This window comes from Cloeon dipterum, chromosome X, assembly GCF_949628265.1.
Source record: "Cloeon dipterum chromosome X, ieCloDipt1.1, whole genome shotgun sequence".
NCBI lineage: Eukaryota > Metazoa > Arthropoda > Insecta > Ephemeroptera > Baetidae > Cloeon > Cloeon dipterum.
Genome location: NC_088790.1, coordinates 21,004,937 through 21,029,875, shown reverse-complemented (window position 1 = coordinate 21,029,875; position 24,939 = coordinate 21,004,937). Strand labels below are relative to the sequence as shown.

Genomic DNA, 24,939 nt, shown 5'->3' with positions numbered 1-24,939 from the left:
TTATTTGATCGGGGGCTCATCAGATTTTTGATATACTTTGATTGCGATGAACACCTTTCCCTAGCAATATGCAATCTTGCTTTCAAAATTGCGATTTGTAAATTACCCATCCAAACAACTTGCTGGTTTGCACCTTTCCAGCATGCGTGATTTGGCATCACGGGACGAATGTCAGTCCTCGGTGCGGAGGCAAGTGGCCCTTCGGTGGGCTGGGTCCCTATGCGGCCTGGTGCGCCCATGTTATCCGTTCGCGGTGTTATTTGGACCCGGGTTTCAGCATTCGTGCTAGTGCAGTGCGCGCCCTTCTCGGTCCTCGGACAGGGATCAAAAGAGCAAAAAAAAACGAGTTCTTCGTTTCAAACTAATGGTTATCATATATTTTGTATGGTACAAAATAATTCTTCTTTTTTATTTTTTTTTCTTATAAGAAATTATTAAAAAGCAACATGATTATTATTTTTAACAATGTAATTTGTATCAGAAAACCTATCTCAAGGAAGCCAACGATATTCCATAAATTTATTCAACTGCAAGAGTTTTTAACAAAGTTTTGCACAATTCTAACATTTGATTGTTATTGCAAGTAGTATTGTATAGCCAAAATGCAGAGTACATTTCCATAAATTGCTCTTATTTAATTAATGTGAATCCAAGTTTTGACGTGGAGGAATAAAGTTCACATCATGCAGGGTGTCATCATCTACTGTCAAATCCCCGAAATCTCCACCCTGCTGGAAGAACAAGATATAATACGAAACCAATTTCTAAAAACCTCAGCACATCAGCAAATTTTCCGTTCCAATTTTCTACCAAGAAAAGAAACAGCGGAAATGTACAAACGTGGTGTGCAAACAGACAGACAAATCGGGCGAATTACCATTTTTCGTACTGCTGCCTGACGGGCTGCTGAATTATTCAGCCGCTCTCGCACCGTCGGCGGGTGGCTGCCGTTTTTTGATCAATAGGCGGATCATTTGTCACCACGCGAGGTGCCCGCATTAATTCTGAGTTATGGCAGCGGCACACGACTGCTGGGAATACGAAATAACAGCTCTTTTCAAAGGCAGCGCTGTTGCGTATGTACACATTTTGGCTGTGAGCCGTAGATTGGCACATAAACGTTCGTAATTGGCATAAAAATTGCGAGAATATATAGTCATATATTCGCTAATTTGAAACTCGCCCACCATTAATGCTGTAAACATGACTTCAAAGTGTCATTAATTACTTTTTGCAACTTAATGATGCGCAAAAAATATGTTTTTTACTTCATGTTCAACAATTTTTGATGCATACATTTTTGGAAGCACTCGAAATAGTTCCACATCACGAATCACAAAGTCTGTCCGTTGTTTTATATAATTTTAATGTATTTGTGTACCAAATTTTCGTATTAATCAAGTCTAAATTATTCCAGGTGCGCCTGTACAACACTAATCTGAGCGCTCGCTCAATTTGTGAGGCCCTGTGCTGAAACAACAAGGAGCTACATGTAAGCTTTTCCCCCAAGCATATTATCGGAGGGAACAGTCTTGCTCATTCGCCGACACGAAAAACCTTTTACTCGTATAGTGCACGCACCTTAGGCTTGTCGAGGCGGCGCCGAGCATTTTAATTCCTCCCCAGCCTTTGTCATCAGCATTAACTTTTGTCGTAATCAAATTGTGCTCCCTTTCCGACTTTTTTTATCTAGAGATCTCTCTCGTACAGCAGGAAACGCTTGCTTTCGTATGCATGCGGGTGGAAGCGAGGAAAGGTCGCCGTTGAACAAAGGCGTAATGGTCGCCGCGACCGGAAACTGGCTCCTCTCATTTTCGACGCCTCCCAAGGCAAGATTTTTGCCCAAAAGGAATGAATTTAGGTAGATGTGATAGCACTCTAATCCAATGTGCATATATCAGAACTGTTATTTAAATAAAACATTGGACAGACGACTGACATAGAAACAGGAACATTTGAATTTCATCCCATTCATTTCAAACTGAAGGGACTATCAGTCTCAGTTTTCTCTCGTAGAACTTCATACTTTGCTGTGAAAGGTACGAAGAAGATGTGCACCGTTCTTGAAGCTTTAGAGAGTCAATAAACAAAGTTCCCAAATCTGCAGCTCGTTAACCAGGATCTCAAACTGAGGAAATGGCCTTTTGCTGACGCAAATGTTCCGTTCTTAATCGTCTTTGGATTGATCGCGACTATCCGTTTAGGGAGTGGAGGCAACTCGCTTGAACGTGAGCGAGACGTGCAAAATTAAATCCACGCCTGGCCCTTTCGCCCTCTGATGGAATGCGCAATTGGGCCCTAAACTTTCCGCCCACCTGCGCACCTGATGCGCAGGTTGAATTTTTCTGCTGGCACCCGGCCAGCCGTGCCAAATTAGACTTGCATTTATTTATTCGCCGGCCGTTGAGTGTCGCAACTGTAATGAAAACGCTGCGACACACACTTAAGCACCGTCCTTTTGCGAGCGCCCGTTAATTAAAGTTGCAAATTGACAGCATTCCCCAGTTTAAAACGACTCTTTTGGAAAGGTGAGACACAATTATATACCCCTCTCAACTAGGCTGCTTTCAGGAGAGCTGTAACTGATTCTTTCAATGTAGCTTTACAATTTGTATACATAAAACTTTGAAGCCATTAATGTGATTTCCATTTGTGTATCAAATTTAAAAACATTTTTACTTATTTGCTATCCGTTTCGAGAGCAAAAAGGGCTAAATAATAAGGAATGTCTCTTATTTGGGAAAGTCATTATAAGAAAGCATCGGGTTCCTTTTATAAGATTCCTTCTTGATGTTTGCTTTTTAGTAGCAAAGCTTAAGCAGTTTTTTAATGGAGTCATTATAATTTAACATCTTCATTTCCAATTTCTTCTTGTCATTTCTGAATTTTCCCTTGATGAATGAGGAAACAAGAGGGCAAAACAACAAATTTTTCGATCGATTTGAAGTCGCGCGAATTCCTGCAGGCACTTACCCGGTCGCCCCTTTTGTTTTCCTCTCGAAAGGCGCCAAAGGAGCCATCTGGGTTCAAACAAGCCCGAGCTCTGTGCCCTCTGCTCTTTTCAATTTGAAAAAGCAATAAGACTCGCATGAGTGAGAAGGCCGCCACGTCAAATGGTTCGAGAGAATGAGAGTGCAAGAGTACATGAGCGCGAGAGAGCAGAAAGAGAAAGAGAGAAAGGCTGGATTTGATGCTGACTGCGGTTGCCTGTCCATTAGGCGGCCCCTGCTTACGTATGAAACCCGCAGAGCAGCCGATGATTGAAGCACTCTCTCACCCACTTTTCCATTTTAATCAAGACGCGTGCGTCTGACGCCCAAAGGAGTTAAAAAGCGGCCGGCGGGGGCTAATTTCTGAACGTGTTTGGCTTCAAAAGCGACGGAGCGCGCAAAGGTCAATCCTATCTGCGGCAAACACGCGCTGCTTTCCAAAGATCCCGGAGATCAAACCACCCGCCTGTTTATTTGCTGCCAATGAAGCAAGGCCCCAAATCTGATAGTTCCAACAGCAAAGTGTTGCGTCCTATTTGAGTGTTGAATCGTTGAAAAGCTTAGAGTTATTTTCTTCTATGATGGTTTATATAAATTTGGTTGGAAAGTTCTCATTTTTAATGCAAATTAAATTGCATTAAAGTTTGTTTCGACACCGTTCATTGTTTTTGTGTATTTTGTCATATCTACCAAACTGTGGCATCGAAATTCAGCAAAATAAATCACGATTTTCAGTCCCGCAGAGCTCACCAATTGAAAAATCACAAATTTGTTCAAAAATTCATATGGGAAGTTTCTGGGAGATCTGAACCATTTCTGATAAATCCTAATTGCAACTCCCAAATTGAGCTATATCAATCACTTTTTCATTGTAACCGATGTTATTTTAATTAATTGACATTAATTTTCCAACCACTGTACACCCGGCTCTTTATTTCATTTTCACAAGTTGTGAACAGTTCGCTCTTTTGTATTACGCAAACTTTGACAGAGTGAAACACTCCAAACAATCATTCCATCATAACAAAACTTGGAGTAAAAAAGAAACAATGAGTGACAAGCTCTCCGAGAGAACAAACATCATCAAGTTTGTCATCAACACACAGCAACCTACCAACGAAAGTCTCAAGCAAATAACCGAGAGGTTCGTGCATTATGAACAGGAGTGCAAGTTTTAATTACATTTGAGCAGGGAGAGCATAATACACCACAATTTGAAGCAAAATTTCATTAAAGCGATCAAGTTGCGAGCTCAGCTGCTTGAATAACTTCTTGACATGAATAGGTCAAGGGTCGTGCGAAATTAACCCAAGTAAGCAACCACCTCGCTGCCGCGTTGCAGTCAAAGGGAAGCTGTTTTCAAAATTTGAAGAGTAAGTCAGTTTGAATAAGCACCTTTGAAATAATTTTTTTGCTCAAAATTATGTGTGTATAATTCAGATTCTTCCGTTTCTAATTTTAAAAGAGAGAATATACTTCATTTCCAAAAGCAACTGATCAAAATTTGTCTCCTTCTGCAGAGTGAAAGATCAAACCAATTTCGTCTCCTTTTGGAACATTTACGCAGATAAAATCGCGGCAACCCGCTCCCCACCGCCGCCGAGCCGGTTGCCTAGCCCCTTTAGTGTCGTTTATTGTTGTCTCCTACCTTCCAGCGAGACGCACTGCCTCCACATGAACATCTTATCGCACTTGGGCACTGCCCGAGGTCCGTGACACGTGCCGGCCGGTTAGTCTTGGGCCGCCGTTAAACGCCACTCGCGTCCGCATCACGCGGGAAACGCGTCTCCGTCTCTGGTGCGCACCTCCGCATACTACGTCTGGCGCGAGCGAACGTTCGCCTGCCTCGCCAGCAGCCCGAGTTGCGCTGTAGTGCGGACCTGTTGTTTTATAAATAAATTCATAAACTCGAGCTTTGGACGCACACAATGCCCGGCTGCAGCTCTGAACGTGCGCAGATGCTGCTTTTCTTTTGGTGGTTTAAGGCTTTCGATCCGAAAACTCAAGCACCAAATTACTTTTCAGTTTCAACGCCTTAACTCAGAAAGACCTATCAGGAAAACTTTGTTCTCACTCTTCTTTTTATTTCCCTTCAGAACGTCAACGTCGAGAAAGTCGGTCCTGTACCCTTCTGATCAGAAGAGAGGAAAAGCAGATATCGCGCTCGCTCACACACGGTTTGTTGTCAAAAGGTACTCACGATAAGTAGACAAAATGTTGGTGGAAGCATCAGTCAAGAAATCGCTTACCTGAAACAAAAGAACCGACAAAGAATGAGTGCATGCTTTTTTACACGATAGAAGAGGAAGCGGCGCTCTTTGCACTATTTTCTCGAGTGCTTTGCGCACTTTATGATTCCGGTTGGCTTTTGCTCATATTTTTTGGCGTCGGTCCAACCGGCCAAGATAAAATATTTAATAGCACTCCAGAGAGTATGTGCTCGCACAAGACAGCGAATATGTCTCCAGTGTCTGTTATTTGAAGGTGTGTGCGTGCCAAAGATGTGCACAATTGATATACGACACTTCGTTACATTGACAGAATCCAGAGTAGAACGAAACATGGAAAGCTCCTTTAAACTCAGTTCAGTTTAGGTTTGAATATTCTATAATATAACATTCATTCCTGCATAAATTTAGGCTTGAAATTTCTAAAATTGAAAATCCAAGCACCTATTAATTAACAAGCAAACTGGTGATGAGTTAATACTTTCTCGTTTTATTATGAGAGGATGATACTAGAAAAATCATTGTAGTCATTGCATGAGCGGATTGAGCTACAGACATAATGTACACATGAATTTATTATTAATATATTTTAATTAAAAGGGTTGCAATAACTAATTTCCTGCGGCTATTTTAATTCAAATTACAATATCATTTTAAAATTTTCGTTAACAAATTTACAGAGAGTGAGATAAGAATTTTCTCGGGCGAAATTGAAACGTGATCGCCGTATGCATTGTAGGACCAAAATTAATTAAAAGTGTGGGAAGTTTAGTATGAAAATGACTCGCTAATTGATGGTGATTCAATTAATGTCAGCTCAAGTTTCGCACACAAGCGGGAACCATGAGAGATAGCATGCACGAGGCAGCTGCTCTCCATTAGGGCGCACAGACGTGCATTTTTATTGCGTCGTTAAGACGTCTGGGAGGCCAGACGACGCGGGCGCGAAATTGTTGTTTATTATTTCATTTCCCTCGCGATCCCCGCGTTATTTACGTGCATGAGAGAATAATGCATGAGGCATGAGAGAGAGAGAGAGAGAGAGAGAGAGAGAGAGAGAGAGAGAGAGAGAGAGAGAGAGAGAGAGAGAGAGAGAGAGAGAGAGAGAGAGAGAGAGAGAGAGAGAGACGTGTAAGAGGGATGCTGATCAAGATCACCCAAAACAGCGCTCTACTGACAAACTGGATGATGCTGAACTCACAGTGAGAGATATTATTCGAAGAAAATATAAAAATTTATACAACCCTGCGAGGGCAGATCTCTACCAACCTGCCAAAGAGGGCTAAGAAGCGACCAGCGCCGCCAACAGATTCCAAATCCGACTGATCTGATTTGTTTTCAAAAACTTGTGCTGAGAGATAAGGCATTTTTTTTATCAGAATTTAGAATAATACAAAATACGGACAATTTCCGATCCTAAATTACATTCGAACAAATTCCGGATCCTTCGGACAAATTTCAAAACACCTATTCCAGGCAAAATCCATTCGGACAAAATCAGGCGGCCATTTTCTGGTCTTAGAGTTAGTTGAGCAACTAAAAATAATTGCTGAAGATTTTAAAGCATTTTCAACTCAAAGGAGTATCTCTTTACGGCCGGTTAGAAGTACAGAAAAACATTCCTTTTTTATTTTCAATAAAATAAAAGATTTAAAGGGGTTCTATTTCAGACCCCTTTCTTTGTGCGAGAGAGTGATGGTTTGTGCGAGAGCTGCGGTTTTGCTACACTCGTATTTCATTCGTGAAGATTGGCGAAATGTTCGTTTAAAAGCCGCGCTTGGCTCTCTTTCCGCATTGCTCCCCCATGGCAGCATTTGCAAGTAAAATCGACTAGAATTAGGCGCGACAGAGAACAGTTGGAGGAATTTGTTGCCGACGTGCGGAAGGAATGTGGCTAGGGATGGAGAGCGATAAATGGGATCAAAAGGCGAACCTCGGAATGAGAAGGAGCGATCGGGGTTGCGAGCTCGGAAATGATTCGTAGAAATGAGATCGAGAAGGATCGAATTGCACACCGCCGAGTCATAGGAGATTGCGAACCGGCTGACCTTGTTAAAATAAAAGGCTTCCAGAAATCGTGTGCTGAGAGCTGAGTGGTGGATTTTTTGCACCAGGATCTGCTTACAAGGTGCAGGTTTTGTTCTGATAATGGACCTATTGACAGGAAATCGTGAAAATAGATGAGATTATGTTTCATCTACAACACTTTGTTTAAGATATATTTTTTATAGCAGAGGAAACATTAAAGTACAATATAATTAATTATCCTTTCCAGATCAAACAGATCCCAGCTTGTTCATGATGAGTTAATGGTAGAGGTCTCAGCCACGAGAATAAAGGCGGCGGCTGGCGGGACCGGCTCAGCTGAATTTTTTTCCCGGTGGCTGGCGTGGCTGACGATATTTTAGACGTGAAGTTTGACAGTGCTTAACGGCCCGTAGATATTTTTTCTCCTGCGCATTTTTTTACCCTTTTTTACCGGCGGCTGGCGTGTCTGGCGCAGCTTATTTGCCAGATTCACGGTGGCTGGCGGCTGTCCACGTGACCAAAAATTTGCCGGCTGGCTGAGACCTCTAGTTAACGGTTTAAACTGGCCACTTGAAAAAGTTTTTGGTGTTCAGATCGAGTTGGCACCACAATTCATTTCGAATTTTGAGCTCTGTTTCCAGATACAATCCTGCTGCTGTGCGTTCTAAACGCTGGAAGAATTAAAACAAAAATAAGATTAGCTAATCACGGAAGAAATTTTTCCAGACAAAAAGAAATCGAAAAAATCTATGCTTTCGTTACTACTGCGATTGGCTGAAACGATTTTGTTTTAAACGCATAAATGGGAATATTTTTATTTCAACGCAAAAGTATATTATATTGCAACTTAAATCGCAGCGTTAGTTTCATAAAATTGTAAAACAGAGGGTGGCGCCATTTTTTGTCTACTTCAAACGCCAAAAGGACTGATCCATAGGGCAACTGTTGTCTCAGTTTCGTCAGACCATATTTAAAATGTACTGACAATGGAACATATGCAAAACTTCTGACACTTTTTTAGTTTTGTATATCCTGACATCTATATAAATTACTGTTAATTGTTAGACGCTATTTTAAAACAAATCTACTCAATGTGCATATATGTCTGTGCTGGGTCAACTTTATTAGTCACTCTGGAAGCCTTATTCCCCGCGACGCAATGTTTTTAATTTCTATCCCTCAGCAGGACAGCTTTTTCTTAAGATTGTCTAGTTAATTCCTCATTTGACAGCTAATCAGGCGGAGCGCTGCGCTGCACAATTAATGCGATCAAAGCGCCTAATGAAGCAGCGCCTATCATGTGTCTGAAAAGCGAGTTTGCAACATCTTCACCGCCGTCGACGGCAACAACAGGGGTGTTTGCCAGCCTACAGGCCATCAGCATTATTATTTGCACACGCGCGTGAACGCGAACGCTCGGCTCCTTCCCATCCACACCCCCGGGGGCATTAATCACGGTGCGCATTTTCGCAGATATTCAGCGGGTGCGCTGAGGCGGACGCTTTTGGGGAATGAATTAAAGTTCATTTATCATTCAAGTTGCACACTGGCTTGCTAGTGACGCCGGAAGTTATTTAACACGGGCACGGCGGTCTCCAGAGGGACAACATTTCCCGATTGACCCGAGGATACGAGTTCATTTCTCAAGATTTGACTGAACTTAAGCTCCTGGCAAATTGATTGCCGCATGCAGTGAAACCCACTAAATTCCCGCGAGGACTGGCAACTCCAATGATTGATCTTGTCAAAAGTATCATCATAAATTTATAGCTTTTTCGGTCTCCAGTGAAGACTTCATTGAAAATAGAAAAGGTGCATGTGGCGATTGAGACAGGTTTCGTATATTTACTACTTTCTCACGTAAGCCTCGACAAATTTCAGTCATGTAGTTGTGTATTATATGCCAGAATCCCCAACTAGAGGCATTTTTATAAGATGATAAACTAGAAGAGCAGAGGTCACATAACTTCTTCAGTTTTCATTGGTTATGCATGACTCTTCAGTCTACAGTGAATTATTATTGTTGACTTGTACCAATGAAGGCAGCAGCATTTCATCTCTTCTGACAAAAAGGAATTATATCTTTAAGGGTCAGAAGTCTAATTAACTTAATCATGAAATTTTTAAATGAAACAATAACGACACGAACTCTCTTCATCAAGCGTAAAATTGTTCTCTTTTTAATTTTCAACCCAAAATTATTAAACAGCTTTCAATTTAAAGCAAGTATTAAAAGTTGAATATTATAAATTTGACTGCAAAATAAAAGAAGTACATTTCACATTCTTCTCCCTTTCAATTTGTTCATTAACTTTGCAAAATAACGAATCTTTTTTGTTGAAAAAATAAATGAGTTCATATAATATATTTGTTTTACCGTAAAAACAATTTTAAGTCGAAATTTAGTTAGTAGCAAAAAAAGCAGAAAGTAAATATATATTTTAGAATAATTTGAACAATTTTCAAATGGCGAGCAGTCTCCAAACTTGAAATTTGAATAATATTTCCGGGAAAATGGTTGAACGCTCGGTAAATATTGTAAAGCCAGGTGTTTTTCATTCTATCATTGCCCCTCTTTGTAAATGCCCCTCTAAATTTGTAAATGTTTTCCCATTTCGTGGAATTCCTAGGCCATGCAGTGTTTTGCATGAGAATCTCTACCCAGCAATCTCTACTCTGCAGAATAGAGAGTTACTTTTCCCGCGGCCCGAAATGAAGTTGACATTGCGGTAAATGATTCCAGAGCGACACGGTTGTGTTTGGCTCTGCAGACGAGGAGGACAAAGGGGCCGGCCGGCGCAATATCACCGCGACTGAACAAATACAGCCGCTGCCCGGTGATGACGAGTCGCTCATGGGATTGTGCAAAAATACTATTATACATACATTGGCTGGTGGCTACCGGCGCGCCATGACACGGGCTCGACCCCAAGCACGAAATTGGCCAACTAGTACTCCAGCTCCTCTCGACTGCACTCCGACACATTATCAGATCACATGGCCGACGCGGTGTAATAAGGGTGGGTAGGCCTTTAAGTGGTCTCTCCACCCTGCTTGTGATGTCGGCTACCGAATTCGGCGCTGGCCCTTCTGTGCTCCAGCGTGGGACGATATTAATTAATTAATTTGCTCAACGCGAACGGTTAGTTGTGACGTTAATGTTTATTGCCGGCTGCTCCCGTGACTACAAAGTAAATTTATTCAATGTTTTAACGTTGTGGAACATAGTTTGCTACACACCACAGTGTAAAATATACGATGATGGAAGGGAAATTCTAGCTTATTTTCTCGTTCAAGTTTACAAATTTATGTTTGTTTTTTTTTAAATCAACCTTTTGATGGGTTGAAATAACACCGATTGAATTCCAGACTGAGTAATTAAGATGAGTCATTTGTTTGTCATAATAATTTTTGCTCACTTTTTAAGGAGGTTGTCCATCTCTTAAGTGATATACTGATAAAATGGATTATGTTTTTGTTACAGCTGAAAGAGTGTTTTTGTTTTAATCAGTTCAACTCTTTATGAATTTGCTATATAAGTTTTTAAAAAATTTGAGAGTAAAAATTGCATTTGTGATGTTCAGAATTTAAATTTTGATTTCATATTTTTTTCTGATGATTTATTCGATCTTGTCTACCAAATAAATATCAGTATCATATATGCAATTTTTAGTCGGATTTACATGATTCATGAGAAGTGTCTTACTCCTTCAGATTTACTTAAAGAAAAATTTGAAAATGGTTAGATGGATCTTAAAGCCAGGTTAAAATAACCAATGACATGGCTGCTAAAATTTTTAAGAAGTATACTTGTTAAAAACGGGTATGATATTATTTTTAAATTATGCCTCTTCAATTCCCAAATTGCTCCAGATTAATTCCACGGTTTAAAGTAATGAAACTGTGTCAGTCTGCATCCTGATGGAAGAACCTGCGTCCCACAAAACAAAAGTAGCTCAACTCTTTGTGCGCAATATAAAGAAATCGTTCTCCGGCGTTAATCGCGGCTTAATTAGTCAGCCTCACAATCAGCTGTGATGGCAGGAAAAGAGCAAGCGAGCGCGATTAGCGCGCAAGCAGCGCTGGGTTTCTTGCCGCCCCCAGAGTGAAGGGTGTGTCGGGCCCCGCCATCAATACACGCTCTGACTATGCATGTGTGTTTGAAAAGCGGCAGCGTGCTGAAATAACCCTTTTAATAATGTGGGCGCGCTTTGCGAACGAGCGAGCGAGGGAGGCAAGAACAGCAGAGCGTTTTTCACCCACCGTGGCATGCGGAAAAATGTCCTCCTCGCGTGTGCCGCTCAAAAAACAATGGGGGATCAAGCCGAGGGGCTGCGCCCGCCGAGAATCCATTAATTAAGAAGCCACTCTTGCCCTTTTCTTTCTTCCAAACAACATTTTTATGACTCTTCAGAGCCCGCTGGAATTAACTCGGAGCCAATTAAATTTGTTCTTTTCAAAATACAGCGCGCTCCGCAATTTAATTACACGAATGTTAAAAGACACGCGTTTTATTTTGAAACGTTTTTTTATATTTGCTGTAGCGTAATTTCTTGGAAAGTTGGTGCACACCCTTTGTTTGAGTTGAGTTGTTTGAAACACTTCAGTTTAAGCCTAGAGTAGAGACAAAGCTTTGTGAAGGATATTTATCAGCTCACAGTGTTCATCGCCTGAGGAGCGGTAAGATTTCAAAACTTCAAAGGAAGGAAGGAGGATAATTTCTGATGGCGAAATGCTTCCCGTAATCAAACGGATCGACGAGCAACCAAAAAGGCTTCGCGAAAGCTGTTGGCATGGGAGGAGGCACATCCATCACACCTCTATAGATTGGCGCCCACATTTTGCACACACGACCCATTTACATATTTTTAAAAGGCCTGGGGACACCCTCTTGTCGAGCAATTCCATTACTGTCTGGGGTTAAAATTTGAATTCAAATATATGTTCGGGGGATCATAGATTTAATTTATTTGCCAAAGTAAAAGTTGATGGGAACGGGATTGTCTGCAAAAACTCTAGCGAAATTAATAAAAAGAAAAAAGTAATAATCCAAATTGTCGATTTTTTGCGTTTTAAATTATGAATAAATTTAGCACCGGTCTTTGGAGTCCATTTTAATTTATTCTAATTATTTTTTCTGTATTGGAGAATTTTTTAGTACTACTCTCAGAAATTTATTCTGAGTTCACGCTGTCACCCTTCAGTAGCAAACAGACACCAACAAATCGCAACGTAACTCAATTAAAAATTAAGTGGATTGTACCTCCGATCTTTCTCTTCTTCTTGGTCTTGCTGTTCCTGTTCTTCCATCGCACAAACATAATTCTCTATAGGCTGTTCGCACCGAGCCTTCAGTCAAAGAGCAGTCGGCCGACTGGTCGCGGACGACAACAACAACAAAACCCGGCGTTAGGCCTCAGCAGCATCGTTGCGGCAGGGGCACTCCCCGCGGCGTGTCCTAATTCGGCGACGTGTCTTCAGCCCTTGGCCTGCCAAATGTCCGCTGCGTCCATGCAATCAAACAGACGAGATGGAGAGCGGTGTGTCTGGTCGAACTCTCTGGTGTTGGCTCGCCTTCGCTTTGCCAGCGGCTGCTGATGCTCTTATTGATTGTGCACGCGCGGGTAGCGAACGAACGCGGAGGGATGGCGGGCGCGGGGGTGCACGGAGGACCAAGCCCTGCCTGCGCCGCTGGAGGGGGCGTGGCACTCTGCAGCTGCACCCGCCACCCGGCCGCCACCACCGCCGCCGTCGACCGACTTTCGTTCTTTCTTTCGGCCCAGATAACCCGCTGATTGAGACTTGCATCAGCAGGTTCCCACCTCCACCTCGGTCGGTGCATCACCCTCGTGACGTCACGCCTGACCGCGACAGACACCTTGCGCCGGGTGACGATTTGATTATTGCGACACCGGCGTTTTGTGCAGCCCCAGGGACGAGCTGCTCTCGTGTTTTCGCTGATATTTAGGGTCGTTGGAGTCGGTTGCTAGTGTGTTAATGGGACATGATTCTCGATTGGCTGCAGACGCACTATGTAAATCCGTGCAGCTATGCCTTTCCCCTTTGACTGCAGCTCTCTTTGAAGGTTTAATTAAATGATTTATCTCTAACTGCACATATTAGTCCTTTAATTCAATTCCATATATGAGTACACCTGTAAATGTGGTATAATTTAACCATGACAGGAATTAATTAAATCATTTAATTTAAATATGTAAAAAATGAGTTGGGTACATTTGATGAGTTCTTAAGCCACGATATAAAATCAAATAAAATCATAAAAGTAATAACAATGATAAATTTGATAGTAAATCATTTTTAAACGTAAAAAACTATTAATTACTATTTGCCTCAATAAGTATTCTCTATAGCATAAATCTTTTTCACTGAGTCGATGGATTATATATCCATGAAAAGCACACGACAAGTGAAACGCAAAAGAGCATATAACTTTTTGAAAAATAACCTCAAGAATAGTCTGTGTTTGTAATATAAAAAAACACACCTTTTTAACCATACAGTTATTTTTAATCGTGAAAACTATGTTTTTTTAAAATCATCATGAGGTGAAATGAACGTAATTTTGTTTTAGCAATTTGTAAGAGATGTTGAATTAAATAACGAAATGAAAAACGTATAGAAATTCCATTCAAAAGGCTGCAAAAAGGTTTTTACTCTGTAGATATTGCAGCGGCGCACGAACATCTATAATTCACGCGTCAATCGATGTTTTGCAACAGGTCAGCATAGTACTGTGGAATTTCATCAGCAAACCATTAATCATTTACTCTCCGTGCAGTTTAATTAAACCAACGCTCGCCTTCTTTTGCCAACTTTCAACTAATGAAAGCGTGTCGTGTGCCGGAAAGTCGGACGGTCCAAAACTTTTGTGCTGCTGCTCGCACCGCGCACGCCGGAGAGCAAATTGTCTCTGTGAGCTCAGGGTATTATGCAGGCGTCTTTCATCAGTCACTTTGGTGCGAAAGTTGGCAGAAAATTCAATAAAGATGAAAAGGCCGGTGATAAAACTCTGTGATGGAAAGAAAAGTTCGAGGGTGTCTGCGTGTGACATACCTCTATCATATTCCGAGCCTCTCTGGAGGGAACAGATCGACGACCGGATGATGCAAAAGCAGTAAAACTTGGTCGTTCCATGCCACGTCTCCACTTATCTTCGCGTGAAAGGGACCGACCCACTTTTACACAGCGATAGATTGAGATGTTTGGGCGACGCGGAGAGAAGAAGTGCCGCTTCGCGAGTGGAAAATCCCACTTCGTTCCTTTTGTTGCTCTCCATCGGCGTTGAGGTTTTCCGCGGACATCAAAGTACGAATCGATGACTCCCGCAGTGATACCAAAGGGTCGGATATCCAAGGAAATCTGAGATATCTTTAAATCCTTTGTATTTCCGTGTTTGAAAGATTTAAATGGAAAAAAAATTTAAGAACCGATAACATACAGTTTTAACAGTAAATATGGATGAAATAGAGCCTGAATATATTCCAGGAATTCCTGAAGAATTTTTTTAAACTTTGCATAGCTTTTAATTGTCAGCCAATTAAAGCCAAATTTAATTGTCATTCCTGCAAAATTTATCCTGTTTTAGATGAAAAATAATACAGTGTATTTGAAATTATTTGTTCGAAGATTTAGGCAAAATTAATATCTGCTCCAAAGCACTATTCGAATGTAAACTCTTGTCTACCTTACTTTTTATAACCTAAACAGTTACCGACCAACCTTAAAAAATAAATTACAGAATAAAAATCAAGGTTCCAGACTTACAAACTGATGGCAATGTTTTCAAAATCTAGATATCACTATTTCAAGATGACAGTAAAAATTATGCGTATAGCGTAGTTTATCGCTGCGTAGTGTATCTCTTAAAAAGCATAATAAAGTGTAAATTAATTATTTTACTGCGTAAAAAATACAAAACCTACTTTCTGATTTTTTCTCTATATAGGAAATAAAAATCACCCTTCGAATTCGCTACCTATTGGAGCTTCCGAATTTTTAAGAGAGCTTGTGTCTTAGGGATGGAGATGATTGGAGCAATTTCACAAAATGATATCACTCATACCTGTTTGTTATTTATTTTAAAAAGCGTTTAAATGTAAATAAAAAATGTTTGCAGTCTTCAACGAATTCAGAATACTCTGCACTGTGTATTTTGTTTAGAAGCTGCGGGTGCGAGGCCTGAGGGGCGAAAACAACTGCTGTCCAATACAGAAACGTGCCAAATAATTTTTATCTTTTGCCGCTTTTTCTTTTACAAATATATATGGAGCAGCATTTTAAAATTAATTTTAAAAAAACGCTTTTGATCTTTTGCTCTGTTCCTGCACACCAAAAAGTAAACCAATTTTTCAAGAAAAATTAATATGGTCTCACTCAATGTATTCTTATTAAAGCTAATACCCAGCAGCTACACGAGCTCGCAAATTCGTCTCTGCAGTTACTCGATCCAATTCACGGCCAGCCAACTGGCAACGCACAGATGCAAAAAAGGACCAGCTCGGGTCCAACTCGATTATTTCGGGCCAAATCGAGCGCACACACGCACAAAAGTCGTGTTTTCTGCTTTGCGAGCGCACAAATGGCCAGCAATTTCCCTTCCATTACATATAGATGCAGTGATTGATCAATAAAAAAACACAGCGGCAGACGGAGGCACCCCCGCCCACTCATCCACCCACTGAGCATGCTGAAAGTCGCCGAGTCTGCGAAATTGGAGCCGGCCTGCCAGACGATTGAGCAGCAGACGCGACACACGCGCTAAATTTGCCTGACAAGCGGCGCAATGGGCCAGCAAAAGTAAATCTCGGACGGATTTTTCGTCATTAGTCCGTCCCCATGGCCCGTTTAGCTGGTTTAGCTCGTCTTGTCGCGATTAGCGCGAGCTTCTCGGTTCGACTGGAGACCAAAGTGCCATCTGAATGGGAGCTAGGCAACCCGCGCGTCTTGCGAGTGTGGCGGACCGCCGTGCGACGGCTGCAAGGGGCTTGATAAATTCGAGACGCGTGCGGCTGAAGGCAAACAGCAATTCTTGAGCAAACACAATTTCGCCAGAACGTGAATTTCTTTGCTTCAAGATGAAATTGCATTCCTGCTGTTATTTTTTTCTACTTAATAACTTCCTCTGTCTCGGAAATCTCAAAACATAAGGAAAAAACGGGCGGAGATTAAACGGCGATTTCGCACAAAATTTCAAAAGAAGAAAATCTTTGTAAAAGGGCATTCAACATTCCATTCTTTTTACTAATATGGTTTGTATGAATTATAATTTGGATATTTTAATTTTTTCATGTTGCCAGAATCTTCATCCTTTTTTATATTCTCAACATTTGGATATCATTGCTGAAATAACTCATAATTACCTCAATTACATAAATTGTTTTTATCTGCAAATTTTTACTCAACATTTTATCCACATTGCTATCAGCACCGCCGTGACTTGTTGAGATTATCCCCCGCAGAATGATTTATAATCGCATTGTGTTTTGCCTTTCCGCGGCCAAGAGCTGCTTGACAAAAGTACGTAATGCACAGAATACTCTTTTTTATCTGCTTTGGCCCGCGTTTTTTCTCCACTTTCCCCCTCTTTTGGCCCAGCGCATAGAGGCCCAGAGCTATTGTACGTGATGAATAATGAGCCCGGGCTGCAGGGCTTAACCTCATTTTTATGGCTCAACAAACTCGCAGCGTCTAGCACCACAATGCTCTGCGTCTCATAATGAAATGACTTCTGCGCCGACTGCCTCGTTCTCGCATCAGCCTGCTAATAATGAATGCATGGGAACTTGCATTATACGTACAACTCTCGTGCCCTTCCTATATTTAACTTATTGAAAGTTCACTGCATACATTATATATTGATCTTAATTCCTCAGCTTGAAAACAGATCTTTCTGCTATTCACTTGATACTCTCATTTACGATGCGATACATATAAACAAATTGATTTGTAAGAAGAGGGCAGTAAATTAATATGCGTGCTTGTTAGAAACCCAAAACTAAGGAAGGTTAGAGGGTTGATTGGAAGCAAATATTTCAAACACAGCAACGAAAAATTACTCCAAAAATCGTGTCATTTTTCAAACGGCAAGCTTTGTCTGCATTATTGGTTATGTTTTTTCCTATTTCAGATAGGACATGTTCAATCTGAATCACCCATACCCTGACTTGTTTAGCAATGTGGTATTTTGTTATGTATTTGCATTGAAGAGATAAAACACATAGTAACCTAAATACAGCTATCCAAACAAAAATCTAGTAACAATAGCTTATGCATATATATCTTCATCTTTTTATGATTTTTATCCCGGATTTCACTCTTTCGTCTGCAACTTTGATACAAAATGCAACACACCGTTGCATGGAAAAAATCGATAATTTCTTTTGTCTATGTTTATACAAAGAACTGCTCGGCCTCAAACAACAGAACTTCCTCACTCTTTCAGCTCTGGGATAGCAGTATGACTCGTGCCGAGTATTACTAATTCACGTCTACTCTCGAAACAGTAGTTGACACCGACCGCCCAGTCACGCCCGACGCATAATTCGTAATTCGTGCTGCTGCGAAATGTGCGGCGGTCTCTGGCCGGTCTGCAGCACGCCTCTGCTCTCAATTTGCGCCCAATTTAAGCACCTGTCCGTGAGCAACGAGCGCATCGAGTCTGGCTCATTACCCGACTGCCCGACGTACGCTCTCGTTTATGTGCTAATTGAAAAGTGCGGCCTGCTGCATGACCGCACGGCCATTGCTAGGCTCAAAAGGTCTGATCGTTTGCAAGGTTGGAACGGAGCTAATAGATTTTCGGTGGTCAGGACACCTGTCAGGGGGTTGAATTTCAATTTATAATTCTTTTTCATGGTGACTTACGTGTTTGTGTGAAAATGGTAGTGAGACACGACTGTTTCTCCAAGAAGTGTTAAATTGTTAAAATTCAAATTATAACATCAATTTAAAGAGGAATGATACTGCAAAAGCCTGGAAAATGCTTTTTGCCAATTCATAAACTCATCCCTTAGGATTCAGTTAAAGCCTAAATTGACCTAGGAAGCAGTGTAATTTTTCGAGAAAATTGGCTGGAAAGTTACCGTGCTTTTCAAATGGTAATGGCTGTCTCCTTACTTGAAATCCGATTTTATTTCAAAACCAAGAGTTTCCCCAATAAGTGGCATTCACCGTTGGACAGATCTCGACGAGAGGAATCGAAATTTGCCAAGAAAATATGTTAGATCACTGTAAATTTTGGAGAAAATTGGCAAAATTTGAATTTTTACTGTAGGCGGAAGGTCAATTTTTTACTATTGCAAATTGTTGAACAAATTGTTAATCGATCAATTGTTTATGGCATCCAACAATTTAAATAATTTCCAATTGTTGCCCAGTATCATTCCACTTTAAATTCAGTCAATTGAGGAACAAATAAGATTTTTCTCATTCGAAAAATATTGTTTTCGACTATCGCGATTGTTGCAGCTTTTTATTCTACTTTCTTCGGTTAAAAAAATGATTTTTTGTGCTTTATTTAATGCATGAATCGAAGTGGTACGCCTAAAACTTTCCAGAGGAGTCAGAAATACTAAAGTCAAAAATTTTTTCTAAGCCAGATCTCTCTCGGTTTATCTTACGCAAATAGTTCCTCAATGGAAGCCAGGATATTTTGAAAAATTAAATGATCAAATTAAACTCGCATATTATGACTGGAAATGGAACTGGTTACATGCTGCTGCAATTTCCCAATAGCCCATGTGATCGATAACGAAGTGTGTCGTTTGCCAAATGAATTCTAAATGCACTCTGTGTTTGCACGCATGGATTGTGCGGCATGGGCTAATTAATAATGGGCGCACCTCCAACACGCCGGCTGAGTACACACCGGGCAATGAACCGTGTTGGCTGCTTCTGCAAACAATTGAGCAGACTGATCGGATAAAGCGTCCTGTTTTGACTCGAACACGGCGGCAATGATGCAATTTTCCCTGTCATAGGTACACGTAATTGGCGGCAGCATACGCTGGGATTATCGGAATTATCTAATAGCCTGCCATATTTGATGGATGCATCAAGCAGTCGTGCGAATACTTTGATTTGCTCCCAAGGATCAGCATCGGATTCTTCGGTTTTGATTCAAACTGGTTGTTAAAAATGATAAACAACGTTCATTACGTTCGATGGCCTATCCAAAAATGAATCAATGCGGCTTTGTTCAATGAGCTGAGCTCATCGCACATAATTATTGGGATGTGAACTTTAAACAATTTTTTAATCGTCTTGGAACTTATAAAATGAACACGAATCAAGCAATTTGAACTGTTCTGGAAGCAGATTCGTGAACAGCATACAAACATCAAGCTTTTCACACAATTATTTGTCTTTTGCCTTCATCGGAGTTTTACAACGTGTAAATAATGTGTTTTATAGGATTCCAGGCCGAAATATTTTGTACTTAAATGTGATTCCTGGACTTTCTAAACATTTACTTTTGCAACAATAGAAATGTTGAAACAATATCATAAATTTTCAAATTAAGGTGATTTAAAGTGGAATGATACTGGGCAACAATTGAAAATTATTTAAATTGTTGGATGCCTTAAACAATTGACCGATAAACAATTTGTTCAACAATTTGCAATAATAAAAAAATGACCTTCCTACAATAAAAATTCAAATTTTGCCAATTTTCTCCAAAATTTACAGTGCTTGAATATATTTTCTTGGCATATTCCGATTCCTCTCGTCGAGATCTGTCCAACGGTGTATGCCACTTATTGGGGAAACTCTTGGTTTTGAAATTAAATTGGATTTCAAGTAAGGAGACAGCCATTACCATTTGAAAAGCACGCTAACTTTCCAGCCAATTTTCTCAAAAAATTACAGCGCTCCTTAGGTCAATTTAGGCTTTAACTGAATCCTAAGGGATGAGTTTATGCATTGGCAACAAGCATTTTCCAGGCTTTTCCAGTATCATTCCTCTTTTAAAAATAACTCTGATTTATTTGAAGGGTTAAAAATTCACGTCTAAATAATAATTCATCAGGGCTATTTTTACTCTCGTAAATCACTTGTTTAAGACGGCTAAACACTAAGAAACCATTTATTTGAAACTTGCTAAAAAAATATTCGCTTTTATTTTTCGAAGAAAGATTTTCACGGCTTTATACTCATATAATTTATAAGAGTGTTGACTCCTCAGAGGGTTACGCTGAAAGTTTGGTTCAAATTAAGTAATGGCTAAACTCTCCAGCCATAAATGAATAATTTCTTGACACAGATTGATATAAAAACTAATCAACCTATTGCATTATATGGAAATCCAGGCCATTATACAAATGAAAAATCAAAGCTTTCATGATTCACATATGTGTTGCAAAAACAGCAGCTTTCAAGGCATTTTCTCCCTTTTCAAAGGATAAAACTATATTTTTCCGCACAGGTATAAAATTCGTTATTCTCTTTACACCTTGAAAAGGAATCGTTGATTTGGACAAAACCAGGCGTAAAGGCTTGATTTCCGCGAAGTTGCTCGCCTTAGAAATAAATTTTGAAAGTACAAACAGCGGCGGTGTGCTTTACGTCGGCTGTAATTCTTTTTGCTGCGTTTTCCTGTTCAGCGCCATCAACGTTTTTACTTCAGCACCGCTGGCTGGCTGCTTGGTTTGGGCTTTTCAACCTGCTCGCCGGCGATAGTGAAAATTCAATTAAGCGGCGCGGCGCAGCAAGTCGTGTGTACGTAATCACGCTACTATAGCTGCAACAGCAGCAGAGCGGAATTTACATGAAACCACTTTTGCATAATAAACGCCTTCTGCTCTCTGAAAGCGCGAGGCAACGCGACAACAGAGAAAAAAGGAAAACCGAAACAAGTTGACTCTATCTGCTTTGCATCTCGGAATAATGAACTGGCTGGATGAATCATGCCTGCCTGCTCTCGTTGCCATTGCAGAGCTTTCTGCTTGAAATTTTAGCGTAAATTTAAACGACCGCATTGTTCGTTTCCGCGAACGAAAATAATAATGTTTCGCAACACACTCTGGCGTTTGTGTACATATGTGCATGCGAAGAGCACTAGTTCCTTGCGCGTCTTTGGACGAACGGGAAGCGAGAAAAATGCCCAAGTGGCTGGCGTGCCTTTTTCAAGCAGCACAGGTGGTATTGACCTTTCTTTCTCTTTCTCGGCGAGAGAAGCGGCCCCAGAGCAGATGCCGACGAACTACGCGTCGGGTAATGGACGTTAAATGTTTAAACGCAAAGTCATTCTGCAAACTTGGTCTTCAACTTGCACCATCAAGTATAGTATCATATAAAAGTTGCAGTGGTTCAATTAAATTTATCGCATGCAAATTTTCAAATAAATTTATCCACGAAATCTTTCACAAAACGCTGCATTTTTTATTTTCTGTTTTAAGTTAAGAGAGAATTGCAAGATATTTTATTTAAAGATCTGATTATCAGTCAAGATCTTTCTTATATGCTGGATGATGGCACCAGCTTTTGGCATTCATTAATTCACTCAATCAGTATAAAGCTTTAATCTCAACCAGAAAGTGCAGCTTTATAATTTTGCAAAGTGGTAATAATTTGAATCCCATTCCGCATTCGTCTTCACAATGAATAACCCAATTATGTCTTACCTTTTATTGTTTTTTTTTTTTCAATTAAAAAAGATCTCGGGAATGTGCTTAGTTTTAATCATAAATTTCGCAGTTTAACCTTCGAAAAGGTTTTACATATTTTTTTTTAAAGTGCAATATTCATTAGGGAAAATGCTTCAAGATGTTTAGATGCCTTTTATTTATCTAAATTAAATTCCAATTTTTCAAAGATTGGTATCAACTAGAAGAATGCATGGACGTCGAAGCGATGGCATCACGCACACAAACAAAACTCGGCACACACGAACCGCGCTTGTTTGTTCACACGCCCGCGCGTGCCGAGTGTGATTAATCAAATTAATTAATCACTCGCGTATATGTAGCGCCACCTGCACCACGAATCCGACGATTTTAAACCCTTTTCCCATCTGCGAGGAGCGCATTGTATGCTGAGGTGAAATTATAATTTGTCTCCTCTTTCTCTCCCTCGTAAATTAATTCGGTTGCTCTCAAATATTTAATTAATAGTGCACGCTGCTCCCACGCCGCATTATCTCACGTGTGTGCGTTTCAGCCGCAGGAGTTACGGTCGCGTGCGTGTGGCTCCATTATCCTAAATTATTATTATTTCGCCGACCGTCCGTCCGCCCCTGTGTTGCGCAGCTTCGCAGCTTTTGCCAATTACCTGGTGCGCACGGTGATAAAGCGCGTGCTTTTATTGCTTTTAATCAACGGCAGTCGGCGAAAAGGAGCAGCATGCCCTCCCCACTGCCAATGGCGCCCACACACGCACGCGGCATCACTAAACACGTGTTTATTAGGCGATGAAATAGATTCACGTGCCTCTTTGCTTTGTCCCAAAACCGATTATTATGCTTGAACTTTGTATTTTAATAAATTGATTTGCTAAAACTCCATTTTTGTGGTTTCTAGTTTAATAAATTTTGTGGAGATACAATAAACCTAATATATTCAACTGATTAATTAATGTTTGAGAGAAAAAACAATAACTCCAGCAATGCGATATGAAAGTATTGTGCAAACCTGTAACATTTTTATTTTAACTTTGAACGAAAGCGTATATAGCTCAATCTTAAACCCTCATGAAGTGTTTTAATTTTTTATGTGGCTTAATTACCAGTGACAAACTTATAAACCCAGGCTCAAAATGTTAACGAAAAGCAAGGCGAAGGTAAGATACTTTTTATGACTTCTCAAAGCAAGTTATCGGATATCGGTCAAATTTTTGTATTGATCGTTACCTTTCATCAGGGTACAAATACCCAGAGAAGGAAGTTGGTTTTTGTAAGTTAGACTAACTCTAATCAAGCCTAATTTTAGTGCCATTCTAGGCAACAATTTTGCCATAACCATATGCTTGGAAGAAGACAAGTTTGCGGTATTTTTTTAAGCCTAAAAAACTTAATCATGAAATAAAATTTTGAATTTTACCTTTTAGTAAACTTTATACCTTAAATGCATAAAAACGGTTAAATAAAAATCTTTTTGGGTTTTTCTTGAAGCAAAAATATGCCTCTACAAATTGCGTTTGAACAATTGTGGAAAATCATTTCATTTGTTAGGGAGCTCTGTTTTTTCTTTGTTTGCAATCGTCTCACTATAGAGAACGCTCTGCGCCAATTTGCCTTTTAAAATAGAGTGAAACACTTTATTCCCTCGCGTGCTCGAGACAAAAGAGACACGATTCAAGTTTCAAGACCACACCAGCCTTTAATAACTGGGACACTGCTCACTTCTGGATTAAGCAAGGCCATAAATTAACCAGCAGCACTCCTGTGACTCCCGGCACTACTTGTTTGTCTGCTCTTCGTGAGCTCACTAAATTTTTATTTCCTCCAAATGTGCTTAAGTATTCTCCCGGTGCTGCCAGCACGATACAAGTTCCGTTGCTTCTCTTGCGGTTTTCACAGCTGAAAAAGAAAAAAAGGTGACGGGCAAGGCACCACCGCAAGCACTTTCATTCCGCAAGAATCTGATCTACAGTGAGTCGCTGAAAAATATGATTTGTTTGTGAGTTTGTGCGGCTTTGCATTATTCGACTCGCTGAACACGGATATTATTGTTATTTGATATGGTGAATCGAGAATGGAAATCTTTGTAATGGCGTTTCAAATCATTTCAATTCTAAAGGTTGCCGTCACTTAGATTGGCACCACGTTAACTGCTGGTGAAAATAATATTTTTTTTCTTTATTTCATTTTGTAGATTCTTGTTTCAAGCTTTAACAACAAAAAATCGTAAGATTTCTAATCATAATTTGGTATTTTTGGCTGCACTTTGGACAATTGCATATTTCATTGAAAATGTGAATTAATTTCACTCTTACAAAAAATTAATATATAATGTTGACTTACTCGCAAGATTTTCAAACGGGGAACAGTTACCAAAGCACATTTCAGGTTTAAATTCTCCAAACCTATATTTTTCACCTTCCTTGGCTCTGATAATTTTACTGTCTTGGGTTGCTGTAAGAAAATTCCCCTTTAACGAACGATTTAAGTCGTTTTCTACCTAATAGGCCTAATAGGGTAAAATTAAAACCAAGCATACAGGTTTTATCTGAGAGCTACAACACCAAAACTGGTTGCCCTTTTTGAGAAACCATTTTTGGCAACAAGGATATTAAAGTACAGTTTTAATTTTCCATACAGTTTGGTAAATTTGCGGTGTGAATTTTTAAACGGTAATTGCGGCTTACCTGGAGGCGTGGATGGCCTTGTCTTGGGCCTGCCGCTGTTGGCGGTGGTCAGTACCACGCTCCTGCGGTACGGCGGCACACAACAGCAGCAGCAGCACCTGGCCAGCCAGTGCAGCCTCGAGCAGGGCTTGGCCGAAGATTTCAAGGGCTTGCTCGCGGCCTTGGCCGAGACCACCGAGTACTTGTTGCCCTGGTCACCTGGAGCGGCCACCAAACTCACTAATCGGACAACAAAAATTCAAACACACTTTCCTCCCTGAAGCGCATACGTGATATGGGAATGAAATGCCAATTTAGAATGTTTGCTTTGCAAAAAGTGCATCCGCGAGGAGGCAAAGTAAATATATGGAATGAGTGAGGGTGACCGCACT

At 40.5% G+C, this 24,939-nt stretch overlaps 1 protein-coding gene across 33 annotated transcripts in view; it reads right to left on the bottom strand.

Moving 5' to 3' along the window:
- The window catches only part of LOC135945391 (coiled-coil domain-containing protein AGAP005037), a 99,059-nt gene that overhangs the window by 49,587 nt on the left and 24,533 nt on the right, over nt 1–24,939 (bottom strand). The window contains exon 2 of one of the 33 annotated variants that reach the window (XM_065493059.1): nt 24,569–24,787. The exons of 31 other annotated variants lie outside the window; for them this stretch is intronic. In XM_065493059.1, the coding sequence (XP_065349131.1) occupies nt 24,569–24,787 (219 nt within the window). The remainder of the gene's footprint in view (nt 1–24,568; nt 24,788–24,939) is intronic. One more of the 33 variants, XM_065493060.1, reaches the window with a different exon arrangement.